Raw genomic sequence first — 18,353 nt, forward strand, 5'->3', positions numbered from 1 at the left:
GATAATGTTTGCTTGCACATGAGTGTTTGAGACTCCACTTGGCATATGTTGGGAGTACCTAGTTACGACAGACTGTGCCTTACATTTGATGACTATAATGCAGAGCATGTGAAGCTGTACATGGCATAAAATGGCCGTCACAGGCCATGTTTGGCTCTACTGACATCTGAAGGCAGTGTCCCCTTTACCTGTGATGGTTCTGCTGGCTGTCCACGTAGCATACCAAGACTTCACCCATGACATACCAGGGCAGCCCCTTCGTTTTTATAATTTTGGTAACAAAAACACCATTTTTACCGACTTTAGTAACTATTTGTTCTTTTATCAATGTTTACACATTTGAATTTCATTTAGATCAGCATGTCACTGCCTGTGATGTTATCAGGGTCAAGGATCAAATGACATCCTTTCCTGAGCAGACATTAAGACCCATGGTCAGATGATGTAACTTTCTGTCATGTCATAGGGCGTTCGATGTCATGTCTGCTACTCCTGTCATTTTGCTGAGCTGACATTCCTAGGAAACTCTTATTCAGGCCTTTCCCGTCTATTTCTAAACTGCTACATTGGCAGGGGGCCAGATTCGTCAATGAGAGGCGTGTTGTAACCTGCTTATGTGGGCAAAGTTGGAAGATCTGTTTCAGAAGGCCCTGGGTAGATGCGGTCCTAGTCCAGCCGAGGTGTGGGTGTGTAGCAAGGGGCGTAATGGTCCTGCACAGGTGGGTGCACACAAAAACAAGGACAACTCTGGCTTTCATGCCTTGCTTTATTCCTCAGGAAATATACCATCACTATGCACGTTGCCAATCACGATACATTAAAAAATAATAAACTACAATGCTGCAATTGTTAAAAATCAACATAAAGGTTACAAGGTGAACGTTTTCTCTTTTCCTTTAACGTTTCAGGTTTGGACCTCAAGGGTAATGGACATCCTCCGCAGGGACACATCGAAAATATTCCTTCATTGGATTGAAGAACTTTTTAATCAGCTTTGCCAGCCTGGTGCCCATATAGTTGGTCTTCATGAGATTCTCTCTGAGCTGAATCATGTCCACCGTCCAGAGGGGGGCAGAGTATTTACTGCAAGAGATAAAGGTGCCACATTAGACCCTGCACCAGGGAAATACACTGCATTCATCACTCAGGAGTTGGGCTACACTATGGGTGCAGCATGCTCAGCATTGCAGACATGGGAACATTAAGCAACACTGCACCCAGCACTGCACAGAGTTGAACATCCAGATGCTGCAGCTGCACCCAGCACTGAATAGAGTTGAACACCGACATGCTGCAGCTACGCTCAGCACTGTAAGGAGGGAAACACTGCATACGGTATACGGGCTCAGCACTGCACGGAAGGAGGACCGCATGAGGAATGCAGGCTCAACACAGCAAGGAGGAAAACACCAAAGGAGGTATACAGGCTCAACACTGCAAGGTTGGAACACCACATGAGGTATACAGGCTGAACACTGCAAGGATGGAACACCACATTAGGAATACAGGCGCAGCACTGTACTGCGGGAAACACCACAGGAGGTATACAGGCTCAGCATTGTAAGTAGGAAACACCACATAAGGTATACAGGCTCAGCACTGCAAGGAGGGAAACACCACATGGGGTATACAGGATCAGCACTGCAAGGAGGGAAACACCGCATGAGGTATACAGGATCAGCACTGCAAGGAGGGAAACACCACATGAGGTGTACAGGATCAGCACTGCAAGGAGGGAAACACCACATGAGGTGTGCATGATCAGCAATGCAAGGAGGGAAACACCACATGAGGTATACAGGCTCAACACTGCAAGGATGGAACACTGCATTAGGTATACAGGGTCAGCACTGCAAGGAGGGAAACACCACAGTAGGTATACAGGCTCAGCAATGCAAGTAAGGAAACACCACATAAGGTATACAGGCTCAGCACTGCAAGGAGGGAAACACTGCATACGGTATGTGTGTTCAGCACTGCAAGGAGGGAAGACCACATGAGGAATGCAGGCTCAGCACTGCAAGGAGGGAGATATCACATGAGGTATATAGGATCAGCACTGCAAGGATGGAACACTACATTAGGTATACACGCTCAGCACTGCAAGGAGGGAAACACCACAGGAGGTATACAGGCTCGGCACTGCAAGGAGGGAAACACCACATGAGGTATACAGGCTTAGCACTGCGAGTAGGGAAACACCACAGAAGGTATACAGGCTCAGCACTGCAAGGAGGGAAACACCACAGGAGGTATACAGGCTCAGCACTGCAAAGAGGGAAACACCACATAAGGTATACAGGCTCAGCACTGTAAGTAGGGAATCACCACATGAGGTATACAGGCTCAGCACTGCAAGGAGGGAAACACCACATAAGGTATACAGGCTCAGCACTGCAAGGAGGGAAACACCACATGAGGTATACAGGCTCAGCACTGCAAAAAGAGGACTATTGCAGGACTCGACATATGTAGGGATTGTAACTCTACATGGCGCACTGCGCTCAGCACTGATTGGAGGGGAGCTTTCACCTGAGCATGCGTGCTCTCAGCACTGAAAGCACGAGACTGTGGGGAACACTGCAGCATGTACCTGTGGACAGCCCTGCTGACACTGCAGGAGAACAATACACGATGGGCCTATGCACAACACTGCAGGGGGTGAACGCTACATGGCCGTATTCAGCACTCAGGAAGAAATCAGTGCAATGTGTACCTGCTCTCAGCAGGCAGCGAGAAAAGCAATGACAACCTTTTTTTCAATTTTCCCAAAACGTGAATTGATATCAAGTCGAATTACACGTAAACTTTGTTTCACTGAATGGCTAAATTGCAAGACTCTTATTGCTCAAGGAATCACAATATACAAACTATTCAGTTTACAATCTTGCAGAAGAGCTGCATTATTGTTAAGAATAAACATATTTCCCAAACCCTACAACGTTATATCTGTTCCCATCAGCGAGTTAGACAATTTATGCCAAAACGTGTCTGAAATTTACAGTGCACACTTTCCTTTCCCCCCCCCAACACCAATTCCAACCCACAAAAAAGTGATGACAATATTCTATGAGCCAGATTCTCAATATTGTTTTTGCACATGTCCTTACTTGTGCCAAAAAAGAGACAGCCCAACTCACAAAGGGCATCTGAATGAGCGCATCTTATAAGCAGTCATGCAGACGCTCCTTTTCCCCTTTGTGCATTTTAGCATATAAGCGGACATTTCAGCACATTTAATAGCGCATGCTGAATTCACAGACAGGATGCACTTTTAAATGCCATGAAGCGAGGGGCACCCCCCTGTACCTTTTAAAACAAGTGCAGGCGGGTGCAAATAATGGCAGGGTCATTTCTGACCCTCAATTATAATATACCCGAGTAAGATACACTTTATTCCATATGCACGTAAAATATTTTGTATACACCACTAGTATCTAATACAAAAATGTAAAATGTCTGCCTTATATACAGAACCTACAACCAATAATCTACGTATATATATATATATATATATACACAAATGTAAGTGGGTAAGGAGAATCAAAGCAGAGGGGAGAAAGAAAAAGTCACCAGCACCAAAAACCCCAGTGTGCTTTACACAATCAATAATAAAGCATTTAACACATTAAATGCAAAAAAACAGAAATCATTAAAAGCTAACGCCGACACCTGACTTATATTTAGGGTTTCCTGTTTTAGGGGTTTATTTGTTTTTTATTTTACTTCTTGGGGTGTTTTTCAGTGTTTTAAAAAGTTCGGCATCTGTGTTTATCAGTGTTTTCCTGTTTGCTCTCTTCAAAAAATGCAGATAACTGTTTTTTCCAGTGTCAACAGACAAATATTAATGCATTGTTTGGGTGCTGCTGGGATGATAATGCGCCTGTCTCAAAAAGCAATGCTGGCAAACATTGTTGAGACAGGCGTCATATTTCTGCTACCATGAACGTGTGTTCTAAAATGCTCCAGTGTACTATGCTGAACTTGTGAATTGGCCTCTATTAGAAGTGTTCCACGCTTCTGAGGGCGATAACATGATTACCATTGAGGAGGAAGCTATTTAAAAGAGAGATTTTATGGTCTGTTAACTTCAAAAGTTGGCAGAGCTGAATCAGTCCCAGTCACAAGTCAGGAGTTACTGACTCACTCTTTCATCCTTCTGAAGGTGGAAATAAAATAGCACAAATCGTACTGGGTAATGTCAAATGGGGAAAATGTAATATTAGAGGCTCGACAATCTGAGACTCTCATTGGGCTGGAGCAGAATTAGTCGCATGTCGGGTGTGCCTGACTTAAGCTTTCATCCTTCCAAGGGCAAAGGAAGGAGTAGAATTGTGTTACATTGTATCAAATGTGGAGATTTCATGAAATAATATAATAAGTTATAATCATGGACCTGCGGATCAAACCTGTGTTGCCCCGCATCGTCTTGCTTCCAAGGCGAGCGCAGTGCCCCTGAGCTATCCTCCAGAGACCAGTAATGGTACCTGTGAAAGGTCTGGTGCAGAGCGCTTCACATCAAGTGTGCCTAACCTCAGCCTTACCCTATTTTTTTGGGTGGGGGGAGTGGGCATGTGAAAGTGGTATAACTCAATTGGTGATATTGAAATGATTTGAGGAAAAGCCAATAATGCTGGGCCATAGTCACATCAGAGCTGCCGGCCTCGCCTTTCCTCCTTGTGTAAGAATACCATGCTTGAGGTGGAGCATACCGAAGGTCAAGAGTTCATGCTGGTCTTGTAATTACAAAACGCTGGTGGATCTGGGGAAGGATCAGAGGCATATCCAGGGTCGGACAGGGGTAGAAAACTGGCTCGGGCACCAATTAGAAAGTGGGCCACAGTTGCAAGTGGCAATTCATTCCTTTTGTGATAGACTGTTTCAATAGTACCCAAGGGTGAGTTTTTGGATAAAATGTGATGCAAATTGTGCATTTTAAAGAATATTTATTCAGTAACACTAGTCAAAACTACTAGCCGCATGGTGAAGTAACCTATCAAACTGGCCCACATTGGCCAAGAAAGTGCCCACTTAGACCCAAAAAAACTGTCTCCCACCAGCATTTAGAATTTTGGGTTCGGGCATTGCCCCATTGCCCTGTAGGCCAGTCCGAGCCTGGGCATATCAGCTGTGTCTCTACGTTCATCTTTCTGAGGATGAACAAATGAGGATGAATGATGTCAATGGCACGAAATGGTGATGCTCCATGAAATAAAGGTACTTCTGCAAGGCCAGTGATACCCGGGCAATCAGTCACAAGTCCAGTGTGACTGCCCGAACATTTCAGCTTCTTAAATGTAATGACAGAAGAATGAGGCTGATTATATACATAAGGTGTTTCAAAGTCTTAAAAGGTTCCATTTACTACAGGCTGAGGCCGCTAGGCGATAGAAAAAAAAGTTATAGGGTCCAAGAGTTCATTCTGTTCATGGTGTAGATTATATAAATGGCCACAGCAGCACTCTGCGCTTTTTAAAGGCGTTAGCCAACAAGAGTATATTTCATATGGATAATATTAACATTAAAAGAGAAGAACCCAAACTAGTTCTGTTATCTTGCCCGAGTCTGGTTGCAGCACATATATCTCTGCAGCACGCTCCTTGTCGCCTGAGCTATTCAGATGGATGCAAACCCTTTGGTAGCTGAGATTAAAAGTTAATTTACAGCAAAGTTCTGAGAGTACACATCGCTGTCATTTGACCACAAGGTGACACCAGTGGATAACGTCAGTTCTATAGTTATAGTAATAGATCCAAAAGATTTGCACAAAAAGGGCTGGGGGGATGGCTCGTCGGCAATGCGTCTGTCTTGGAAACATGACAATGCAGGCCGCACGGTGGTGTCAATAAATTATATAAAATGCAGCGTTTATCAGAGTCCCATAGAAATATAAATACTTTCATGGGGATCATTTACCAGAAACCCTACTTATATTCAAATGCCACTCTCTGTCAAAAATGTGTCTGTCTTAGTGCAAAAAGCTGCAGACATTCATCAGGGAACAATGTCTCATAGTCTCCCTCTCTAAATAATCAAATGTGCTATCTGCTCCTCTTTCCACCATGTCATCTCGTGCATTGATTATAGTACATCATTTAAATACAATTGGAGGTAATAGATGCAGGAGTCGTCATATGGAGATCCCCCAGCATAATTGGAAAACTCCTCAAACACCACCCTTGGTTGACACTACAAAACCAACAACAATAAATGTATTTGAGCATAACTCACAGGAGTGTTTTATAATGGTGCAATCCATAGGAAAACGCTTTGTGAATCATGCCCTTTATTACTTTGACTTGTTCACTAGGCATGTGCTATCTGAATATATTGCACTGCCATATAAATCTGAAGTACCTTATCTCTTTCGACTTGAGGACAGTTTCTTTCCCATGCTTGATCCCTGCAGGACACATCTGGCATCTTTCCTGTATTTCTGCAAATATCCAAAATCACCCTTCTCTCCTACAATCTAAAAGCACTTCTAATCAAAACACTAGCTTTGCAGTAATGCAAACAAAAGCTTACTTGGCTGCGCGGCAAAAAGGACGATAGTTTTCAAACAGTTAATCACTCTCAAAACAGAGCCACACCGAAAGCAGGGATTCTTCTAGCTGTTTGAAACACACAAATGTCCTAGTTCAGAATAAAACTGTGCGCATATCTAGGCTACTATCTACAGAGACACACAAGACCAAAACCCTTCTCTGATAATATATATTTGTACCAAGCCCAAATGTCTAGGCTGTAGTTGTTCAAAAACACATAGACCCTGATTCACAGTGCGTTTTCCAATGGGGTTTTGCAATTATAAATTGCTTCTGTGAATTTGGCCCATAGTTTGCTACTTACTGTTAATATTCACCATGAAGATTCACTATAGCGGGAAGCATAGATGTCAGCACCGCAGGACTTGGCACTCTTGTTTAGAGTGACCAATCTGTGGTAACACAATCTTGTTCCTCATCTGTGTGCCAGCAGCAAAACCATCAGGAAAGCCTAGGTACATGGGCAGTGAAGGCTGACCGCTGCGCTATTGATTACCCCAAATGTTATTCGGAAATCTCTGTGAGCAGATCAGGGCAGGATCACATGAGCATAACCATCACGTGAGGGCATGCACCTTCTCCACTATATTGGATGGAATATCAAGGCGGCCATTTTGTAATGTACACTTTTGTAGGACACTTTATATCACAAAACGGAACTGATATAAAAAAAAACATAGGCATAGTCACATGCCCAAAGGTAAAAATACATATTCATTGGTACTCAAACTATAATCGAGACTCTCTTAACTGGAAGTCTGTTTATATCCAAACACTCAAAGTAGTTTAATGCACATTGGGTACCACCTGCCACTATCTAGGTCAGGGGAAGGAGGGAATCCTCAATTAACAAAAGAAAATGTTAAATAGGGAAATTACTACAATTGAAACCATTCGATATTTTCGTTCAAGCCATGTAAGTGACTTTGTGTTCTAAAGATGAATCTTGTGTTCTAAAGATGAATCTTTGTTCTGTTCTTATTAATTTACTTTCATTAGATTACTACCTGTCACTCTCTGTACCACCGCCAATTTTAATTCATGATGCTTGTGAGCATTATCCAAAATACTTGACCATAAGAGCCATTAATATTTTATTTTTAATACAACTCCTGGGCTCTATAATACTGGTTTTCACCATGCGTGTTGTTTTGCCAAAATATCTCTTGTTACATGGGCATTTTATAAAATGAATGACATTTTAGTTGCCCCAGCAATTGGAAATCTTAAAATCACTGGCCTAGCATATGCGGATCATGTGGTCCTGATGGATCACACTCCGATAGGCCTACAACGGTTGAGCACAGCATTTGCAAATTATGCTAGCGAGAATAATCTTGTCATTAACCCTAGTAAAACGGATTTGGAAAAAAGTACTCCATCCTTACAAATGTCCAGGTTACGATATGAACTGGATTTACAATCTCTGCAATCCTATGCTGCATGGAAAAGGATTTCACTATTTAGATAAATCCTATGCCCGCAGAAGAATTATTTGTATGTTGACATCAGCTGATTGATGAATAATAACACCAATGCATATCTAAACAAAATGAAGCAGGAAGTCTCAGTTCAATTACTGAAATGTTGTTAATCTGAAAAGGAATTGGTTGATAACCCATTGAAGGTAAAGAAACTATTAGGCCTGAATGATTGGATAGAAACAAGGGCTTTGTTTATGAATATGAAATGTTTCAAGATTATTCCACCATCTCACAAACCTTTGGGTTACTTACCACTTTATCTTAGAAAATTCCCTAACCAATACTGGTGGTCACGTTTTCTAAGATTTTGTATGAATCTATATGTCGCTCGGGACGTGCTTAGAATAAGAAATAAGGGGTCACTGATTGATGGTGTCTGTAATCTATGTGATCTCAATGTTGACCAAAATGTGAAACATCTGTTGATGGTGTGTCCAGGCACGACCCAACAAAGGATCGGTCTTTTCTCCCGTTTTGCCCATAATACTGACTGTTTGTTTACAGGGGAATTTTGGAATCGTCTGTCAGAGGGGAAAGAGACATTTTTGACATTGATAGTGTTGAGATTCTTGAAGGAAATTGAATCACTCATAACGTTGTGAGGGAGCCGTTTTCTGTTTAGATAAACATGAATAGGATATGATTTTAGGATTTTAACTGTGCATAGAAGTGTAGTACATGTGTTTTGTGTTTACCCACATCTCTATTAGGTTTTCTCTCGGTTATGATGAGTTTGTTTGGTCCTTTTCCTATATTCATTATGAATTTTTCTTTTTTATCCTTCTGTTTTTTTTCTTGTTGTTTGTGTCTGCTGAAATATTTTTGGCACAAGGTCCCGTCAGAGAAGAGTGGGGTGATAACACCGAGCAGCAGACACTATTTGTGAATCTCTCTATTTCCTTTTGGCTAAAGAAGAAAACGATTTGAATTTAGGTTGGGGATTTTTACACACTAAAACACGATCCTTTTCTATTTAGGATTGAATTCCACTGATTTATCAGGAATATTGGATTTAAAGAATATTTTAAGGATACACCTGATTCTACTGAGGTACTTGGAACTGGTTTAAGAAAGCCCTTGAAATAGTGTCCCCTTCCCAAAGTTTTTCCAAAGAATCTCTTCTTTTTTAAGAAAAAGTTCTTATTAGACTTAGAAAAACTAGAGAAAGAAAGAAAGAACAATTTGGCATCATTTGAATAAAGAATAACTGGCTTGTCTCAAAATGTTGGGGTCCAATCCTGATATAGTTATTAGCAAGGCAGAAAGGGTGGAGCCATTGTCATACAGAACACTCAGGATTATGTGAAGGAACATCAAGGACTTTTGTATGACTGTTAGCTACAAAAAACTCCAAGGGGATCCCACGAGTGATCTCAGAGCACTGATAACAGAAAAGGTGACTAAGGTGTAGGGAGAAGGTTGGATTTGTCAACAAGAAAGTGATTTTTTAGTACAAACCCACATTTTACAATCTGGCAACAATACATAAAACCCTTAATAACCCTCCAGGACGTCACATAGTTAGTGGTATTTCCTCCGTATTAGAATCATTGTCCAAATATGTGGATTTTTTTTAATCCTTTGGTTCAGAAGATGAAATCATATGTTAAAAACTCTACGGCTGTGATTAGGAAACTTGAATATTTGGAATTCGATCAATCCAAACAATTTTTGATTTATCTTGGTAGTGAATCGCTGTACACCAGGATTCTGCAGGATGCTACACTAGAAATGGTGGAGGTTTGAGAGAACGGAATGATTAGTTACCAGCCCCTAACTCATTTCTCCAGTGGTGCACTACCATAGCTTTGACCCTGAACTACTTTCAATTTGATAATGTCTATTTTCAGTCGATAGAGGGAACAGCCATGGGTTCAGCTATGGCCTAGAGTTTGGCTAATTTATATGTTGAATCTTTTGAAATACGAGAGATCTAGAATGCCTCTAACCCATTCTCCATACATATAAGCATGTGGATTAGGTCTATAGATCATCTGGACAGGCAGTGAAGGAGAAGCCATGGAGTTGATACTATACCTAAATACGAGAAGTCCGTTCTTGAAATAAACTAACATGCTTAGCAACAAGGAAGTACATTTTTTATATCTCAAGATATACACATAGGGGAATGTACTCAAAATTAAACCCTACCACAAACCTATGAACAGAAATGCCTTACTTAATTTCCAACGTCATCACGCATTGCGCACACAAATGAACATTCTTGACTTCCATGTTTCCTAGATGCTCAGAGCGAATTAGACAGCCCCGGTGCCTAGCGGATCAAAATGCAATAGGAGGTCCCACCAAATGTACTACATGTTTGGATTCCTCTTTTTGGTATTTATTATTCTCTTCTTCACCTGCTCAGAGGCTACAATCTTGCTGTGCTACTTCCATCTATGCACTGAGGATTATCATTGGTGGTGGAGGTCCTTTCGGACGAGCAGCTTTACATCTGTTTATATTTTTATCTACGCAGTTCATTACTTTTTCTCTAAGCTCCAAATATTAGGAATGGCAAGCACCATTTTGTATTTTGGATACACAATGATAATGGTCTTAATTTTTTTCCTTTTTACCGAAAGCCACCAATAACATCGGTTTGGGCCTAACAGTTGGGCATAGACCATCAACAATCTTGAAGAATAAAAGAAAGGTGACTCCGCCCACCAAATCCCATCAAATACCCACAAGACAGCGCACCTTGCATGTGCACTGTGAAGTACACTGAAGTACTGTTAACTGTTGGAAAGGACTCCGTAAGCGTTACTCTGCGCTTTTCTGTTGGACATTGACAGAGCCACGTTGCTGGCTTGACGCCGGGAGGACTGCATTCACAACAACACTGGAGTGTAACTGGCCGTTTAAGAAAAAAAGGTGACTCGCCCCCCAAATCCCATCAAATACCCACAAGGCAGCGCACTTTGCGCGCGCACTGTGAAGTACACTGAAGTACTGTTAACTGTTGGAAAGGACTCAGTGAGGTTTACTCTGCGCTTTTCTGTTGGTCATTGACAGAGCCACGTTGCTGGCTTTACGCCGGGAGGACTGCATTCATGGCAACACTGGAGTGTAACTGGCCATTTCAGAAAAGTAAGTAAATAATTGTGTGGATTGAAAGCATTGTTTGTTGTGAAATGTTATGAATATAAGTAGAGATTCTAAGTCCCTTCTTTCTGTTTGATGTTTCCTCCAGAAAGGTGACTCTGCCCCCCAAATCCCATCAAATACCCACAAGACAGCGCACCTTGCGCGCGCACTGTGAAGTACACTGAAGTACTGTTAACTGTTCACTGTGCTCGGTGCTGGGTGCGCTGGCGAAATTCTATTGATGGGAGCGTAAATAACAGATGATTTTTTTTTTTCAAGTGGCGGACAAAAGGTACGAGCTTAACAGAGGGGGCTCTTAAGCTCACGACATTTTCTGTGTATGCGAGTGAGGGACAGCAAATATAGCAGACTGTACAATTGGGCAGTAGGCCCCGACAGTCGTAATAACAGCGAGATATTGGTGTACCATAGTAATCCATTGGCGTACCTCTTAAAGAAGCGGAATCTCTGTAAAACTTGGGCACAGGTGTATATACTTTGAAAACAGGTATGCCAGGTATGCCATGTGAACCTGATACAGCTGATGGCAATCAGGTATCTGGTATCGCTATTAGAAAAAAAACACAACTTCCGACAAATGCCAAAACAGGAGGTCTAAAAAAATGAATTTTGCGCTCATTATCCCTGGCATCTGATATTCGTCAATTTTGCATCTGCGACTCAAAACCATTAGATCCGAAAGTATCGGACCCACGGGAACAAGATCTCACCATGCAAATGCAAGTAGAGATACCAGACCCTTTGGCACCAGTCGATAGCATAAACACATTTCTAAACTAACCGGAACAAACCGGCAATGTAACATCTGAACCCGAGAAATCACGAGCAGAGATTATAAGTTCCACACTAGAATCTGCACCGGAAATGATGGGTAGAACACTACTTAATACAGCTGCCACCATACCCACTGACCCCGTAAAGCAAGTTGGCACTGATATAGATGATCTGAATGGCTTTAAATCACTACAGGCCTCAGAAACATCTGACTCTACAATGCTCACTGCATACAATAGCAGTGAGCTGATGGCCACGCAATCCACCATAATGCCATACACTTTGTGCCCTTCACAAGAGACTCTGTTGCTTGACCTACCCCCTCAACCTTGCACAGTTCTAGCACAACAGAAGCTGTGAGCAGCACATGAGGCACTGATAATTTCGGGTGAGGTCGATGAAGACATGATAAGCTTAATGAACACATCTAACAACACTTGTATTGATACCGGTGATGTGCTATACATATGTTCAAATACAGGTGACCTAACTCAATCGAGTCGTAGGAGCTCATCATCAGAAACACATAAAAAAAACACCTCTCAGGCAAATAACACCTTCTAGGCAGCTCATAGGGGAAAATGAGATAAAAATACCATGCCATGAGCTATCTAAATCAACGATTATGTTCGACAAATCACCAGACCACTCACTAAATAACTCGGTCTCGTTTATAGCACCAACACCACGAGGCACCCGATTTGATGAGTTGGCTTTAGAGCATAATTTTTTTATCAATAGACAACGACCTGGCCGACCTTCTTTTCCTGAGGCACCAGCGCTAAATAACACTTTAAGCGCTATGAATACTGCCCTGATGTCCATAGCGAGACTGTATGAAGTTCTTGAAATCAAAATGAATATCCAAATGAAAATGGTAGAGCAACTGGTGAGAGAGAGTGCCAAGACTACTGATATACCCAAATTACTTTTGGTTGTACTACCTTCAGTGGTTGCTAAGGTTCCGGTGGGACCTCATTTGCTACCCCTCATAATTCCTTCTGAAACTCAAATTGACCCACCAAAGATTGCCGAGAATGTATCCAATAGAACTCCAGAGGTTGAAATAATTCAGAATAAGAAACATCAAACGGCTCCCAAAGATGGAGAATTATCAAGTAAAAGTTGTGCTGCTAATAGCAAAAAACAAGCAAAGGCACTCTGAAACCCAACCGGTTTGGAAAGTGATAGGATCGTTAACAACAAGACACAAATCAAAACACTGTCACCGCCCATCAATACAGAAGAAGTTAGGTAAATCCCAAGTTTAAACTTGTTGAAGAAGGTGGTTGGATCCAATAGTGAAAATTCACAAGTGACTGGGAAATGCAACATCCCAAAATTGACCAATCCATTTTCCTTTCTAGGGAAAACAATGACTTGTCATCAGTCACAAAGACATAAGCCGGTGATGACAATAAACCGGAGAGCCCCTAAAAGTTCACAGACAAAGAAGCCGGCTGTTAAAAAAACCTATCTAAACACTGCGAAAATGAAAGACTCAAACTCAGTACAACTCAATCAACCTAGCGAAGAGCAAACACGGAACACATCTCCACCCCCAGAGCATGAGCCTTTAAACAGTCTGGTAGCTATGATTTCTAATCCAACAAATTTAAAGGTGGTGATAGAAAAGGATAACCAGATCCAACAACCAGTCCAACAAGAATTTAGCAAGCGAACTTACCCTGCAATTGAGCAACTTCTAAATGAAATCAGGGGTTCTATAGTCCAATATACTGCAGAAACAAAAATATCTAATGCGACACAAGTGAAAGAAGTTCGACCACAACATATAGATGGCAAACAACAAGAGACGGGCAGACAAATGCTCCCCTCTATACACTTATAAATGAGGTGCTCAATTCTTTGATCTTGGCTAAAACCATAAGTCACACGATAATAATGGGTGATCTTAACCTTCATTTACTCTCACACAAATCCAAGGGACACTTGTATGATGAATTGCACTGGATAGAGATGATGAGGGAAAGAAATTATCTCATGAAACTATCTCATGCTAAACGGATCCATCAAGGGGGACATTTCCGGCTAAGGCAACCTGGCATAGGGAATCATCCTTTGCTCACCTAGATTACATGTATTCTGATGAAACATTTTTGAATATGGTCACATCACTGGTCGTTGAGGAAACTAAACTGTGTGACCATAGTCAACTATGTTTATCATGGAAATGGCCAAGCCTGTCTGACCCCAATGCGCTGAGTATTCAGCATGAATTAAAACATATTGAAGTTAATGAAGCAGGAAACCGCATAAGATGGACGAATCATAAATTGCTGATGTTCAATTGTGCATTGGAAAATGATTTAGGAGGCCTGAACCCCAAAGAGGGAGGTTGTTATATAGAATCCATACAGACGTTTACTGAAAGGGTGCCCCCTAGCCATCAGCATAAAAACAGACACACCCATTCACTTGATTTAGATTTAAAAATAAGAGAGAAAACATCTGAAGCTGATATATAAAAACTGGCAACGAGTGCAAAAGTCTGCTCAATATCAGCTTGACGGCGAGAGAATGTTGACCAAGATTATATCAAAGTCATCAGGTGGTATTTGGTCTTTACTCAATGAGGCTACCTCCTCAATGCAATTGGCATTACAAACAAACCCAATATCAGAACAAAAGTGGACTGAATACTATGCTGATGTCTATCGGACCCCTTTCCCCCAAATTGAATTTGACTGGACAGCTTTAAAAATGAATCATCACCTTGATTTTGACAAAGATGATATAATTCACTGCATATCTAAGCTTAGTCGATCCAGAACACCGGGCCCGGATGGCCTGCACAACCTTATGTTGAAGCAGAACCCATCAGCATGGGCTTCCATTCCATATAACATTTTCACATGTGTTGCAAATAGGTTCGATTCCGGGGTCTTGGAAGAAATCCATAATCGTACCGATTTATAAAAAAGGGGCCAAACTGATCCTAAGTCATATCGACCCATTGCATTACTAGATTGCCCGGGTAAGATCTTTGCACGACTTCTATTAGCTGCATTTAACACCTGGCTAACAGAAAGAAATTTAAGAGATGAATTTCAAACTGGATTTAGAGCGGGACTAGGAACAACAATTAATTTGATCACTCTCAATGCAATTATCGAATTAAGCAAACAACACAAACAGCCGATCTTTGCAGCGTTCATCGACTTTCAGACTGCGTTCAATGCTGTACCGCGTGAACTACTATACAAAAAATTACTGAACGAGGGTTGTCCCTGGTCAGTTTTGAAGTGGCTAGAACAGTTTCACACTGATACAAGCATCCAAATTCGTTTAAGGAGAGATGGCCTCCTATCGAAGGATATAAGAACAGAGCGTGGCTTGAAACAAGGGTGCTTGCTAGCATCTGCAGTATTCAATTTCTTTATTTCAGATATAGGTTGTAACCTCAATGGGTTGATTACCAATGCACATAGACTCTTGGGAACTCCTATAAATTGGTTACTATACACCGATGATATGGTCCTTTTGTCAAAAACACTGCAAGGCCTTAAAACAATACTGAGGGCACTTGATGATTATGCGCAAAGAAACTGCATATCCATCAATGTGACCAAGACCCAGATCATGCAATTCCGTAACCCAAAACAGAGATGTTGTACATTCTCGTGGATATTGCAGAATAGCAACCTGAATGTGGTTACAAGTTACCTCTATTTGGGAGTTATAATAAGCAACCAACCGTCTGCCAGCAGGTCCCCACTCATGTCCCACTCATGTCCCCCAGCACCCCCACCCCCCAGCAGTCAGGGGCACCTGCCAGCAGGCCCCCACTCATGTCCCCTTGCACCCCCACCCCCCAGCAGTCAGGGGCACCTGCCAGCAGGCCCCCACTCATGTCCCACTCATGTCCCCCAGCAGCCCCACCCCTCAGCAGTCAGGGGCACCTGCCAGCAGGTCCCCACTCATGTCCCCCTGCACCCCCACCCCCCAGCAGTCAGGGGCACCTGCCAGCAGGCCCCCACTCATGTCCCACTCATGTCCCCCAGCACCCCCACCCCCCAGCAGTCGGGGGCACCTGGCAGCAGGCCCCCACTCATGTCCCACTCATATCCCCCAGCACCCCCACCCCCCAGCAGTCGGGGGTACCTTCCAGCAGGCCCCCACTCATGTCCCACTCATGCCCCCCTGCACCCCCACCCCCCAGCATGTCCCCTTGCACCCCTACCCCCCAGCAGTCAGGGGCACCTGCCAGCAGGCCCCCACTCATGTCCCCCGGCACCCCCACCCCCCAGAAGTCAGGGGCACCTGCCAGCAGGCCCCCACTCATGTCCCCCTGCACCCCCACCCGCCAGCAGTCAGGGGCACCTGCCAGCAGGCCCCCACTCATGTACCACTCATGTCCCCCTGCACCCCCACCCCCCAGCAGTCAGGGGCACCTGCCAGCAGGCCCCCACTCATGTCCCCCAGAACCAACTCTGAAAACTAAGCTGTAAACCTACTTGTTCTCATGCGCCCTTCTACCCCAGGGTCCGGTGCGCACAATAAATAAACAAACAAACAAACAAACATACCCTACGAAGAAAGCAAACATATCTAACTACATACAGCTATATCCCAAACCAGGATCATTAGAGCCAAATTTTGTAAGTTCTCTATACATCCTCTAATGGTCTATTACAAACAAAACTTGACGCCAAATCTACTATATGGCACAGAGACCAAAAGATGGCATTCTTACGTCTATTGGGCCAAGATCGAGGGTGCTTATTGGAAACAAAACCTACAATTACCCATGGCGGAGCCTCTTCCGCTAATTCGGTATGAATTAGGCCTAATTTCGCTACATGGCATGTACAAATGGAAATGGTGTACACTGTACTGGAAACTGTTGATGGGTGACCATAAAAATGGCTTAATCCGATTAATAGCAACATACATGTCACAAGAAATGGATGATGAGTTTATCAAAACATGGAGGCTGTGAGCGCTAAAATTGCTGCACGATGCAGATATAACGATAAAATTACTAATCGATAATACAAATAAGGCAAAACAGAAATTGTGGGAGTACATTTGGAATCTAACACATGCTCAGTGTTTACGATACAGGAAATTTAGAGAAAATCCTTTCGAACTAAAAAATATGGGCAACCAGCACCATACCTACTAATGTCACCTAGCCCACAGCATCGTTCAGCATTTCTGCGCTTCAGGCTCCACCTTTGTTTAAATGCAGACTTATTATCTAAGCACAACTTACTGGCTCAAGATAAAATAGACTGTCGATTCTGTCATATGGAAATTGAGATCCTGACACATTTGCTAGTTGACTGTGTTAAGTTGCTATCACTGAGATGTAAATATTTCAAACCTTTCTTTGAAGGATATGTAAATGTCACACATGATCAGCTATCGCTCACCATATTTCACACCAACAAGAAATCTGTCCATTATGCAACAATCAATTATTTGAAAGCATTGAAACTGCAGAATTTTAATCAGGAGAGTACGCTGAATGCCACAATTATGATATAACTTGATATGTACAGCTTTTTATTTTAGGAATCAACAATTAAGTTTTATAATTATGAAAGTTATAATTTTACTGTAGAATTACGTATGAACCTCTTTTCAAACAGCTTCAAATCGGATGTGATGATAAAGATGGACATGTAATTTTCTTTTATTTTTGTTGTAAATAAGACATAAGAAATTGTTTTGTACTTATATACTATGAAAAATGTTGAAAGGTTGGAAAATGTATTTTCTTCAGCCAAAACAACAATTAGAAAAAGAAAAGAAAAAAAAATGAACATTCTATTTGGACATTTTCTGAGTTTGAAAAGAAATATCACAGAAACAGACACATACAGAGAAGAAGCAGAAGTGCTGAAACAAACATTGATTAGTGGAAGATGTCTAAAAAAGTTAGATAAAGATTCAACCAAATGGGCACTTTACTATGATTGGGAAACCCAACATACACCTAACCAAAGACAAACAGACAACGATAAGTTGGTTTGTGTCACCACCCTCACTGATTTGTCATTTAAAATTAAGAGTATAGTACGAAAAAAATTGAATTTTTTTGGGGACAAAAGTTAAACCAGGAAACAATGCCCCACATTTGCCTTTACAAAGAGCATTAGTATAGGGGGCATAGTAAAGAAGAATGACATCAGACAGAAAACACGAACCAATTTCATTGAACAAAGGATAACTCATGATTGGGGTCTAACACATGCAAAAAGGACATTATCTATGTGGCAAATGTAGTGTTAGTGACTTGACCACTCCCACTAGAGAGCTAGACATTGGACTATCATATTTGTGGCAACAAAATGATTTTACAAACTGTGAAACAAAAAATGTCATTTACCTTATACAATGCACATGTAACAAGAGATATTTTGGTAAAACGGCACGCACGGTGAAAAACAGAATTATAGAGCAG

At 42.1% G+C, this 18,353-nt stretch overlaps 1 protein-coding gene across 1 annotated transcript in view; it reads right to left on the reverse strand.

Moving 5' to 3' along the window:
- Positions 1-748: 748 nt before the first annotated feature.
- The window catches only part of DNMT3L (DNA methyltransferase 3 like), a 441,537-nt gene continuing 423,932 nt past the window's right edge, over positions 749-18,353 (reverse strand). The window contains exon 10 of the mRNA XM_069613919.1: positions 749-1,083. Coding sequence (XP_069470020.1) covers positions 918-1,083 — 166 coding nt within the window. The 3' untranslated portion in view covers positions 749-917. The remainder of the gene's footprint in view (positions 1,084-18,353) is intronic.

Source organism: Ambystoma mexicanum, chromosome 9, assembly GCF_040938575.1.
Source record: "Ambystoma mexicanum isolate Mex_15411 chromosome 9, UKY_AmexF1_1, whole genome shotgun sequence".
In the NCBI taxonomy this organism is placed as follows: domain Eukaryota; kingdom Metazoa; phylum Chordata; class Amphibia; order Caudata; family Ambystomatidae; genus Ambystoma; species Ambystoma mexicanum.